The 12,490-nt window shown below is 42.8% G+C and overlaps 1 protein-coding gene across 28 annotated transcripts in view; it reads right to left on the bottom strand.

Moving 5' to 3' along the window:
- SORBS1 (sorbin and SH3 domain containing 1) overlaps positions 1-12,490 on the bottom strand; it is a 161,695-nt gene that overhangs the window by 69,833 nt on the left and 79,372 nt on the right. For 21 of the 28 annotated variants that reach the window (XM_050976170.1, XM_050976173.1, XM_050976186.1 and 18 more), the window contains exon 1: positions 4,657-4,825. The exons of the other annotated variants lie outside the window; for them this stretch is intronic. In XM_050976170.1, the coding sequence (XP_050832127.1) occupies positions 4,657-4,688 (32 nt within the window). In that variant the 5' untranslated portion in view covers positions 4,689-4,825. Of the gene's footprint in view, positions 1-4,656; positions 4,826-12,490 lie in introns of those variants that run through there. 28 annotated transcript variants of the gene reach the window in all.

Raw genomic sequence — 12,490 nt, 5'->3', positions numbered from 1 at the left:
AAGTAACTTCCTTTCTTCCCTTGTTATTACTGACAGCTCTGGTGACTCACATAGCATTTTAAACCAATTGCTCTGCATGAGATGAACATTCAAAACTTATTGTGCTTGTCCCTTATATTCCTGAAATGTAGATTCCTTTCTTTTTCTCAGTTTCAAGTTTTTCACATTTTCAAAGTTTTCTCTCTAAATACAAGAGCTTTAAGTGCTTTGTGGATGCATTTAAATGAAAAATCAAATTCTTACGTACATTAGAATAAAGTAGGAGTTGAGGCTATCAGAAAAATTGCAAGCTTTCAGACTGAAAGGATGATTAGAAATCACAAAACTTACTTTTCACCTGGTCAGGTCTTACACATCACTAGCAGCACTCATTTGTTTCACACCCACTCAGACCCTTTCTCAAAATCCCATCAGTACCCTGACCCAAATGCTCCTCTTCAATGAGCCATGTCAGCAATATAGAGTCCCAAATCTGGAAAGCGGGCAAGGAGCTGCACTGCAGTCAGTGCCTCCCACCTGCACTTTCTTCTGCTTAAAGGAACTTTCTGGAAAAACACATATCCTGTGCACTTCTCACCTTGCGTCATATAAAACGTGACAAGAAGAAAAAGAATAGAGCAGGCAGCTCAGGTTAACCCAGGCAATCAGCTCCCTCTTCAACTATTATTATTCTCTTATTCTGGAATGCTGAAATATGTTGTCTGTCATTTTTATTTTAAGGGTTAAAGAACATCCTGTCATTCCTTCAGAAGACATTATGCTCCTAAGAATAAAGGTAATGAAAAGTCTGTGAGTAAGCAAGCAGTGCACATAGAATAATCACACCAATTCTATATAAGACAACAGTTTCCACACACTCTTCAGCAAGTGTTACGACAGCAGAGAGAGAGCACTGAAAGCTTACTAAATGGAACAAATGGCATCATTACACACCAGCTTGGATAAGGTGTTCTTATAAATAATTGAACTTATAGCTGTTACAATAAACAAACACAGCACATTTCAAATGCAGTACTACTTCCTTTTTTTCCTTTAAATACAGTGCATGTCTGTTGCCTTCCAAATGGGCAAATTAAATTATTTGGAGCATAACTGCCAGTTTTTCTGCAATATATAAGGAATGTGCCTCTCTAAATAACAAAAATTAAATAGGAAATGTAAACCAGGAGCTGCAGCTTTAAGAATTCCGAGATGCTTTTGAACTAAGTCATCTTACAGCAGTCAGCTTCAGAGTAAACAAAGTTTACTGCAACCTGAGTTGACTCAGCTCAAGGTCACCACTTGTGGAGCAGGGGGCAGAAAAGAATCTCCTGGGTCATCCAGCCTACTCCCATGCTATTGCAGGCAACCGTGTCATACAACCCCATGCAAGAACACTTCACATTCCAGCTTAAAACTGCTAAAATTTCCCGCCTCCACTGCTCTTCCTGGAAGCCTGCTCCAGAACTCATTCCTCTTATGGCACGAATGTGGTTTCTCATTTGTGACCTAAATCACATTCATGAGCAGCTACAGATAAACTGTTTTGCACCAACACAATTTTTCTGTTTAAGCAGGTCTTCCCCCTTGCACTCACCCCTATCCATGCATTTTTAGAAAGCAACCGCACCTCTGCGTCTTCCTCAGAAGGGCAATTCCATTTCCAAAGAAATTGGCCAGCATGCTGCTACCCATCTCATTAAGATCTGGCAAATAGTGAAAGACTTTAAAAGGTCGGCAGGCCAAAGTCCAAACTCCACTTAACGTCACAAAGCCAGCGAGCAAAGCCTACAGCCGACATGCCCAGCAGCTGAACAGCAAGGCTGAAAAGGTAAAGCATCTCTTTTTGTCCTTTCTACCTCTGACCTCTATACTAAAATCAATTCCATGATTAGTGCTAGTTCCGATAGTGACTTGATGTCTATAGGAACCTCCCTGCAAAGAAACAGACTGGAATAATTTCATACTAGCCTCTAAACCTTCATTAAAAAACCTCTGACTTATACCTGGAAGATTGTGTGGATGAAAGGTGGCTCTTGCTTGAGCCATCAACCTCCTGCTCTGCTGCAGACTCAGGGTTGAAAAACAGCCATCCAGAAGATTGTTTGAATCACAGCAGACTTGACATGCACTTTACCACCATTCCCTCTGGATAAGAAACTGCTTACATCCCTGCTTTACAGTCAGAAACATTTCTTCTCCTGACAATAGACACCAAATACACTGTAACTGGGCTTTGACTTCCTCCTGAGTCTGTCATGACTGCCCTCTGTCTTTAGTATTTGGTGGCTGAGACACGGTGACAGTAGCCCTGGCCCATGTATCATGCGTGTCAGCTGAAGAAACAAATGCCTTTCTGCCACACCCATACGCCCAAGCAACTCACATGAACATTTTGAAACTTCAGAAAGAAAACCAACATTTTCCAGGATATTTTAAATAAATTCTTATCTCCATCTTAGCAAAAGACACAAAGCACAGCACTTGACAGCAGCTGAAGTTGAGATTTCTGTTCAGATTTATCTGCAATACGTATGATCATATCTCATAGATGGAAAGACTTTACAAACAAGCAAATGTACATCCTATAAAAGGGAGCTCACGGGGCACAGATCTCAGGCTGCCAGCTCCAGGGAAGGCTGTAAACAATTTAACAGCATATCACCACCTGGGACTGTTCAGGACACTTAACTGAGATTCACACAGGAACTGGGGCAAGGAGCACACAACTACTGAAACTGGAATTTATTTACAGATAAGGGGTAATTCCTTCCATGTCACCCGATTTACCTTTGTTGCAAAAGGAAAATCTTTCAATCTGCAATGACCGCACCTAGCCAAGAGGATGCTGGCTTTGTACTTCAGCTGGAAGAAATGGAGGATTCATTGAGTTGAAGCTGTTGTGAGACTACTGGTAAGAGCTGTGCAGCTGGGGTGCTCTGGGTACTGCTCCTAACTCTCTGCAGACCTCTGATATGGGGCCACTTGTGCCTCGGCAGAACAATTGCCGTAAATAAACAGACCCAAATTCCAGAAGCTCTAATTATGTATAACAATGAACCCATTCAGCTGACTGCAGGATTGAGGGACACAAACACTGTACTGCATTTACTACAGTGAATGGCATTCTATAAATACAAATCAATTAGATCATCTAAACAACATCCAGCAGCTTCTCTTGCATGACTTTGTATAACAAAGATTACAAAGGCTGTCTTCACCTTTATCACACACTCTCAAACAGTAAAGTAGTAAATAAGAGGAAGTTGCATTAAGTAGAAATACTAATTAGAGAATGACTAGTGTCTCAAAGTTCACATTCAGTTTACAAACATTTCATAAAAATTAGAGCAAAGAGAAGACTCTGATGCACCTTTGAGGAAAAAAAACCCAGATACTCTAGATACTTTAATGCTACAGACCACCTTATACCATTCCAGACACATCCTGAGATTTCCAGTTGTGTAAGGCAGAGGGATTGTGCAGACCTGAATGAGTACTCACTGTGGCAACCACACCAAATGTTAATTACTACCTTATCTAGCATTATCTGCTCTAAAGCTCTGTACAAACACTCACTAAGCAACAGCTAATACTTTTCAAGACATAGAGGTGATAGTCCTATTTTATACCAAGATGGAAGATTTGGGCCTCTATCCTATGCAACATCCAAAACTAGCTGATCTGGTATAGTGTAACAGGGCCTTATAAGTATCAGTCTTACAGGTTGCTTTCTATAGTTTCAAAATAAGACAAATCTGTTTGAGAGTTGGTCTCCTTTACAAACAACTGCATCAACCTCCAGAGAACCTCACAGAGCCAGTCTAACCAAAGCACACAGGGAGCCAGGCATACAATACTGCCAACACATCTCTGACAAGCCTAGTTGGAAGCAAGCTGAAATGAGACAAGCTCATTTTCTTTAGCCTTTTCCAACCTGAAAGCACTGCTATGCTACCAAATTTCCAGGGGACTAATTTATCAGCCTGGACATCAGGCACAAAATGGTCTCAGCAAAACACAGAAAGCTGGCCACTAGCTTGCTAGTCCTGATGGACTGTGCTGCCTCCAGAGTCACCTACATGCCAGAAGGAAGGACACAGTGACTGCTTCTCTACTCACTACTGAAAACACTTGCAGAAAAACAAACTGATGGGTGAAGCAACAGTCTGCATTCCAAGGGTCTCCAGAAATAGTAGAAAGTTACATTCCAGAAGTCAGTCCTCATCTTTACTTCCCCCTGACTCCTCCTGCCTCAGGTGACAAATTCATATATTGCTGAAAATACCACATCCATTCTCTTCACTTTCCTCTTAAGTAGCTGCCTCAGAATCTGCATTCAGGAACTCCTTCCAATTTCTCCTTCCCATAAAAGTAATTAGGAGAAAGAGCCAGTCACTAGGGTAAGGAGGCAAGGACATGCCCATTCCCGTTAATGAGAACACAAAACCATGTAATGACTACCTTGATTTGCCTCTTTTCAATCAGCAACCAGAAACACCTATTCAAATGAAAGCAGCATTCTGAAAATCAGTGTGCACTGCTCACCAGACCTACCCACTCAGTGCATATTAGCATGTGCCAGAGTCATATAAAGCCCTGGGAGTTCAGCTTACAGCAGGTCTAGCAGAGCTAGATGTGACTAACTGTGACTAAAAACCATACTGGTGTCCTTACCTCAATTCAGCCTTTACAGTCAGTGGAGCCATTTTCTTAGTCTCTTGATTTCACTCCATGAGAGGCACGAAAGAGTTAAGAAAACCTTTCACAGTGTTGCCCAGTCACTTGGCTGCTGAAGTGTAAGAAATTTGTGAAGACATCTCTCTTTCTCTCTGGCACCCTTAAATACTTTGCTCCTCCTACTGCTGTGCTTTAATTAGCCAGCTGGTTCTTAGTCACCCCATCCTGTCACTAGGCTTGCTCACCAACAGCCACCCCCACCCAGCCTGCCTGTCACTCCCCTGCCACTGTCATCACAAAGGACACTGTCTCTTCCTGCAGCTCTGGAGAAGGGAAAAAGGTTGGAGGTGACACTCCGGGGTAGCATTGGTACGGGATGCACTTGAGAAGAGAAGTGACAAAGACCTTGAAGGGACGTTAAATTACAGGGAAAGTACTTGAAAAAGCACTTTTCTGTTTTTTTAAATCAGGCAGCATCCACTTGTCTAGGAAGGAAAACTTTTATTAGCACTGGACATGGCAGATCCTATTTCAATGGCTAGGAGCTGAAGGGGCAGCTAAAGTTTCTGCTCTTGGCAGTTGAGATTTGTAGCATAAATACCTGACATGACACAAAGGGTAACTAACTGCATGGCTATTATATATGCTATGCCCACTCCTTGAGCATTGTAACAGGCAATAAAAGAAGTTTTTGAGCCATCACCAGTACTAGGGTGTCCCTAGAGTGGGGTGTCCTCACCACAGTGTGGCTTGGCAACCTGAACCTTGCCGTGGAGTGGAGGTGATGGCAGCTTTTAGGAGAGTGAGAGCATCTCACATCCCCAGGCCTGGGCAGCCCCTTAGTGAGGAAGGCGAACTGCAGCACAGAATCACCCTTCCTTCCACAGCCAATGTCTACAACACCAACAGCTGGGACAAAGACTTCCTCAACTCAGACCTTGGAGGCTGGCTCATGCAAGACCAAGTGGTAATTTAATAGTGGAAATAATTTGAAGGAGGCCCCTAAGCCTCTTGGTACTATCCTTTGTTACCAGCACTGGCTTTCATGAGTGACACTCCAATGTGTCTCTATTTGCAGCCTGTCCCTGGATTTTGATTCCTCAAATACACACGTACAGGCACTGATCTGCTGCCACACTTACAGACTGATAAAATGTACTGAAAATTATTGCAAGACGAGCATCTCAGCATTCAAATGAGACCTAGAAAGCAACACAGATGGCAAGAGTTGCTGATTGCAGAAGGGCATAGAGCAAAACAGATTCTGTAGGTCAAAGCTTACACTACTGATTCTTTCAGTAAAATGTTAGCAAAGGACACAGAACAAAGGTCTCCAAATACCTACACATATAAACCCACCCTGATCCTCTGTCAAACGCTGACTCAGCAACTGTCCCTTTTCCTCCTCAATAAATCCTTTAGCATCCCAATACTTACCTCCCACCAAATGAAGCATTTCATTGTAAACCAAAATAGGCATAACTCTGACCTGGTATATTGGCTAAGGGGCAAGAAAGGGCTGCTCTGTTTTACTTCATTGAAGACCAATCCCAAACCACAGTGTGAACATGGCAGTGGTAGTTCTAATCAGAGTAAACAAAGGGCTCTGGAGCCCACATTTGCTATCACATTCCAAAGACTAATGTTGGGGAGCTTGTACCTGGGCTTTTGATATAATCTACCACAGCAGATACCAGACACTATTAGCAAAAGTCAGGCCTGGATCTAGGTTTAGGTTCTAGTCCCTTTACATTTGAGGTGTGTTTGATTTTGGTGGAGGAAGAGGGTCATTTCAGACATATCAACAGTCAGAATAAAGGGTGATGGAAAATAATATTTACATTTTGAATGGTCAGACCCTACTCTCCTATTTACAAAAAAATGCAAACCAATCAACCAGACAAAAAACCCTAACCCCACAAAGCTCTCAAAAACAAACCAGAAAGCCAACAAAACCCCCCACATTCTCCAAAGTAAGCTGTGCAGTCATCACCAACTCCAATTATTTGAAATATACTTATTTACACAACATGAAACACAGTTTACACATATGCAACAGGAGATAACCATCAGAACCCAAATACAACCTTCTTGATCTCCTTCATGTCTGTAGTGAAGTCTGGACCACATGAGGGCAGGTCAGTTGGAAGTTGTATTTGCTGTGCAGCAGGGGATTATGAACAAGCCCCTGATAGTTTGTCTTCAGGTAACAAAAATGACAGTGATTAAAAAAAAAATACTGTAAAAATAACAGCTAGTGAATGAAAGCTTGTTACCTAGGGAGAGGCAAAGTGAGGAAGGATCCAGAAGTTGGCTCAGGTCCAAAGTTAGGATGGTCAGATCAAGCTGGGGTTTGAAACATTCCTGGTCTTTGCAGAAACCAGCTTAGAGGACCTTCAAACAGCTTGGCAAGGAGGGATGAGTTTCTGTTACAGACCACCACTTGAATGGAAACCAGAATTTTCACAGAATTCCACCTGGGTGAAGAGCACCAAGGCTGGCTGCAGGGCCACAAAGCTTGGTTGTTTCTAAAGTCAATCTTGTGTGCAGGATAAAAAGCTAAATTTATGAAGTGTTGTTGTTTTACCATCAACCCACTATACTAATGTACTGCGCACTGCAATTTTCTTGGCATCTGCTGCTGCACAATCTCTGCTGTGTTTTTCCCCATAATACCATGTCTTTGTGAAAGATAACACCACCATGGTGGTGGAAGGAAATAGTGAAAAGGAACAGATTCATTTTCTCAACAAAGGAAGTCTTTGGCATAACAGAAGCAGATGCTGGTTCTAGGATATTCTGGACACTTGCTCTAGTAGCCACTGGACAAACCTGTTTTCACTGGAGGGAGTAATTTTACCAGTTATAAGCTACCCTGGAAAGTTCTGTTGCACAATCCATGCAGGTTTTTTTATTTTGGTAAATATCACGCAGCTCTTCTAGTTCTTTTATGCCACCCCAATATGCTATGGGACTAGGCTTTCCAGCTACCAGAAGAAGGCAGAGGTGCTGTGAAATGCAGTTTAGAAAAGGAGGTACTTTTGATAGATCTGGGAAATGCTAAACAAAAGTGATTGAAGTTACTTCATTCTGCAGATGGAGGAGGAAGGCAAGCAAGCTTACATCATGCTAGTGCTTTTAGTTCAGTTCCAGGGTTTGAATTGCAAAACAAAACTCAGCCAAAATAACACGTTGCTGCCAGAGTTCCACCCAGTACCGTCAATGAGCACAAACTCATTCACCCAACATCCTTGCCCTGCTTTGTTACAAAACAGCCACCCAGGTTGTGGTTAGGACAGTATTACAGCACCCTCCCTACTACAAAAGATGTGCCCCACCTTGCCCCAAAGCACCGAACACAGGGACCCCCTTGACCTGAGCCTGAATTTTGCACCTCAGTCCTGCCAGCTGAAATGCAAGGGAAGCAGCACCACTGCAGAATGAAATACTGTCATCAGCAGCCCCTACAATCTGCCAGGCTGCTCCTCCCAAATGCACAAGGACTCAGGAAGCACTTCCAGCTGAATCTGCATGGCATGAGGGGTTCAGTCATCAGAGACTGAGAAAAATTCCTTGGGAAGATGTATACAGGTCTTTTAAGAACCCTGGACAGGAACTTAATCTGTTAGTAGGAGCAAGATTTCAGGACAGAAGAGAAGGGCCAGCGAGAGCTTCTTGTAAGAACAAGGTATGTACTAATCCAGTGAAAGCACATAACCTGCTAGGCATAGAGAGAGAATAGCAGATCATACAAAAAGTGCTACAAAATTTTCTCAAATGGCTGACAAAAGCAAATGCAAAATTTGTCTTGCTTGCTGAAGATTGAATAACTGTCCTAGTGTCCCTTTTGGCTGTTGAAAATTAGGGCAGCACTGGAGATTGGTGATGCCCCATTTAAAATAGAATGAAATACCACCTGGTAGGATCCCAGTTTACCTGCACTCAGCATCTACAGCACCTTAAGGGAAACCTCATTGAGAGGCATGGCACCTGCTACTGTTGTCTTCTGACTGCAGAACTCCACGGGAGGTGGACAGACTCTCTTACACCAGCACAAGCTGGGAGTGATCAGCTGTTTAGCAGGCACCTGAGCATTTTTTCCAGCTCCTACTGATCTGCTGACCTATTTTAACTCCCATGCATAAAAGAAAGTACAACCTTGCTCCTCTTCCTAGAGTATCTGCTGACCCTGGTCCAAGCAATTTTGTGGAATTCAGGACCTGCTAACTGCAACACTGTAAGGGAAAAACTCGGGGCTCGGCTATGTTCACTCTAAGGAAAGTGCTAGGAAATGAATGGCAGTTACAGAATGAGACTGACAAAGCCTGCATCCTCACCGACACATAAGCATCTCCAGCCCTTTGTACCCTCTGCTGCCAGGTACACACAGACAAAATGGAAACAAAATTGCATGCTGGGATTTTTGGCATTTGTGCCAAACTGAGGCATGGGACACGAGGGACTCAATGATCACTGGATTGCTAGTGGCAGGAGAACCCAGACTTGTGTTCCTCTACTACGAAAGGACAAAGGCACTTCCTAAGTTTACTTTAGGCCAGAGCTGTGCTTACTGATCCAATCAGCACCTCAGTCAATGAAAGGCACTGCTGACTGTGAAGGCAACAGAATACACCCCAATCAATATTAAAAACTTCTGTGAAGGCACCAGCTGTTTACCACGCTCTTAACCTTTGTGCTGTAGAGCTTAAATGAACCTTAAGGTAGCGTCAGGACAAAAATCACCTCCTATATGACACAGAAAGAAGCTGAGTTTTTCAAAATTCTCTCATTTTTCTTTAGACCCAAAATACTCAGATACTAGCATAATCTCTGTGCCAGCACCTGAGTTTACTGGCTCTTCCAATGACAGTTATTTGTTAAGTTGCTGAGAGTAAAAAAGGAGATACAGCAGTGCAGTAAAGAAGGGAACTTGTAGAAGCAAAAAAAGAAAATTTAAACTGTGCTCTCTATCTCAGTATTTTCTTGCAATGCTTTTTCCTGCACCCTAAGTGCTAAAGAGAAATGAATATCATATCAGGCTACCCACAGCTGATCTTCTGTTCTCCAGGAACAGAACGACAGCCAAAAGAAGCAACATGTCTTCCAGCAGACAAGCCTGGGCATTCATGGAAACTAAAAGTCCCAGCAGTTCTGTCAAATGTATTTGCTGTGTGTGTCATTAATAAGCAAAAATCCAGCCCAAAACACCAGGCTGAGGAAAAATTTAGATTCTAACTTGGCCAGCTGGCCAGTTACATTCATAACTATGAAAGCTAATGAGAGAGTAATCGTATTTCACAGTTCACAGCCGAAAGTCATTTCCTTTAGGAATTAATGATGGTTTAAATAATTATTTTTTATTCCTCTCCCATAAACTGTGGCTGTCACAGAGTTTTGAAGGCCTTACTTTAAATCTGCCTTCAAAGAGCAACACTTTGGTACACGTGTATTGAGATGAAAAGTGCTTAAACCTTTCCAAGGGGAAGAAGAGAAAAGGTGATCTTTCCTCATCCCCCTGCTCCTAACCACACAAACATTTCTTGTCACAGCAAAGAAACAGCAACTGGATGACTAAATAATGATAATGAGTGCTCCTCAGTGCACTGCCGGGCTTTGATTAGATTCTTCTTGGCCTCTAACCAGATTTAAGAAAAAAAAAACAAAACACAAAACCCCAAAGAAGACACATTGGCCGTTTAGAAGAGGCAGGACTGATCCTAATAGGATCAGTACAGTGCTCAGTTAAGATGCTCTGGGGTCATTGTCTCTGTCCAGAAAAACCAGATCCTTCACTTCAGTGACTTGGAATGAAGTAAACAAAGACATTGCCCATCAGGCCATGAGCTGCTCCCACGGCCCTTTGCATCAAAAGTTCCATAGCCCAAAGAACACAGCTAAACAGGCCCTGGGGAACATCCACCTCTGGAAGCCCGGGGGTGTTGAAATTTTCACATCCTAAACTAACTACGCTGTGCCAAACAGGCAGGAGCTATGAATGTATGAGCAGATTGGGAAGACATTAAGGAAAACGTTTGAAACACACTGTCCTTTCCAGAACTCTCTGCCTCATCGACGCTCCATCTGTTCCCAAAAATTCAATGGAAAAAATGAAAACTCCATTTTCCTGATTTCTTTAAATTCACTCTCACTGTTGCTGCTCTGGTTTCTGGCACAGTGCTGCATTATTTAAACCTCTATTACAGTCTCTGATGGGCAGAGCCAGTGCGGAGGTGGCGTGATCAACCAGCTGAAACCAAAAGTACATTCTGGGCACCACCTTCCTCTAGAAGACATTCTGCTCTGACCCAAGGGAAAATTGTGAAAGAAGACTTGTTACACCTTACAGCAGCTTTTCTGAATAACCTTCAGCATTCACCCAAAGCATCAAACTCCAGAACTGAATAAGGCAGCAGCTATTGACCAGCAGGCTCTGGGAAATCTGGCCATCAGTAAGAATATCTTTAACTTTTTAGCAACTCTCCAACAGTTCTGTATGTACACTAAGGGCACTTTTTCTCAGTTATTGAGCCTTGGACCTCCTGTAGCATTTTCCACCCTTTGACTCCCTCACCTATGACAACAAAAGATTCAGTCAATACATACCCACTGTGCTTTCACAGATTAACTTTGTTTCCTGGTGCAATGGCTAGATATTTTCCTTCCCTTTCCATGCCTTTGGTCCATCTTGACAGGCCTGGAACTGTTTTACATTGCAGATCAATGCATACTGCATTGAGATAGTATGCATTTTTCTCTCATATAAAAAAGGTAATGTAAAAAGGGCCATTTAGGGCTCCACCTAAGCTGGAATAGGGGTAAGAGTAGGTTGTTCTCCTTTAAACTCTTATATGGGCTATTCAGGCCTTGGCATTCAAATGCTATGAACTCCCTGAAGAATAGAAGTGCTGTGCCTTGATGCCACATGACAGCCAGTAGGACTAAGCAGGCACAATAAGGGAAGAAAGAGATGCAGATGTCATCACTTGGCTGATGACACAGGTCAGCCATAGCACAAGCATGAGGCACAGTGACTCCCAGGCATGTCTCTGAGAATCAAGGCTTCTTGGAGATGTTCTTTTTCCAGATCAATGCCTGACTGCGTATTTCTGCCTGGAAGAGAACCAAATATCACATTCTCTTCCCTCTAAAGCAGTCAAACTGAGGGGAGGGAGCTTCCATCCCTTTTGCAGCCAAAGTACAGCCTCAATTTCAGGCCGGGTGTGAAACAGCCCATTGTGCCAGTTCAGCAGTGGGGTCAATGTGATTTTGCTCATAAGGCAGTAGTAGAAGAATGACAGAATTTGGCTTCATACATCCCAAAAGTTCCTCCAGCTTCCTCTCCAACAGCTTGAACTTTAATTCCTTAGAGAAAAGTAATTCATAAAAGATAGCACCATCAGCTAACAACAGCCTCAGCATGTTCAGCATGCAAGAGGCTGATGCAGCCTCACTGGAAGGGCTGTGTATCCCCAAAGGAAACAGACATAAGCAACCTTTGAGAATCATGTCAGTATGGCTGTGACTCTGGCATAGAGACAAACACCAGGTAAAGAAAGAAGTAGCCAAAGTGAATTGTAAATGTAATTTCTGTAAAGCCAGAAATTCAGTCTTTGGTAACTGCTGTTTTGACCTTTGCCCTCCTGATCACAAACAGGCTCCCTAGAAGGGTCATCCTAAAGGGAAATTCCAAAATCCCACCACCTCCATAATTTTTGACCTGGAATAAGGCACAGAATATTTACTAGCACTAGCATCAAACTCAACAGAAAAGGATGTCACAAATGCAGATAATAAACAAGGGAGACATAACAAGGGAGATAACAAATGCAGA

The sequence above is a fragment of the Serinus canaria genome, chromosome 6 (genome assembly GCF_022539315.1).
Source record: "Serinus canaria isolate serCan28SL12 chromosome 6, serCan2020, whole genome shotgun sequence".
In the NCBI taxonomy this organism is placed as follows: domain Eukaryota; kingdom Metazoa; phylum Chordata; class Aves; order Passeriformes; family Fringillidae; genus Serinus; species Serinus canaria.
This window is presented reverse-complemented; position numbering and strand designations above follow the sequence as displayed.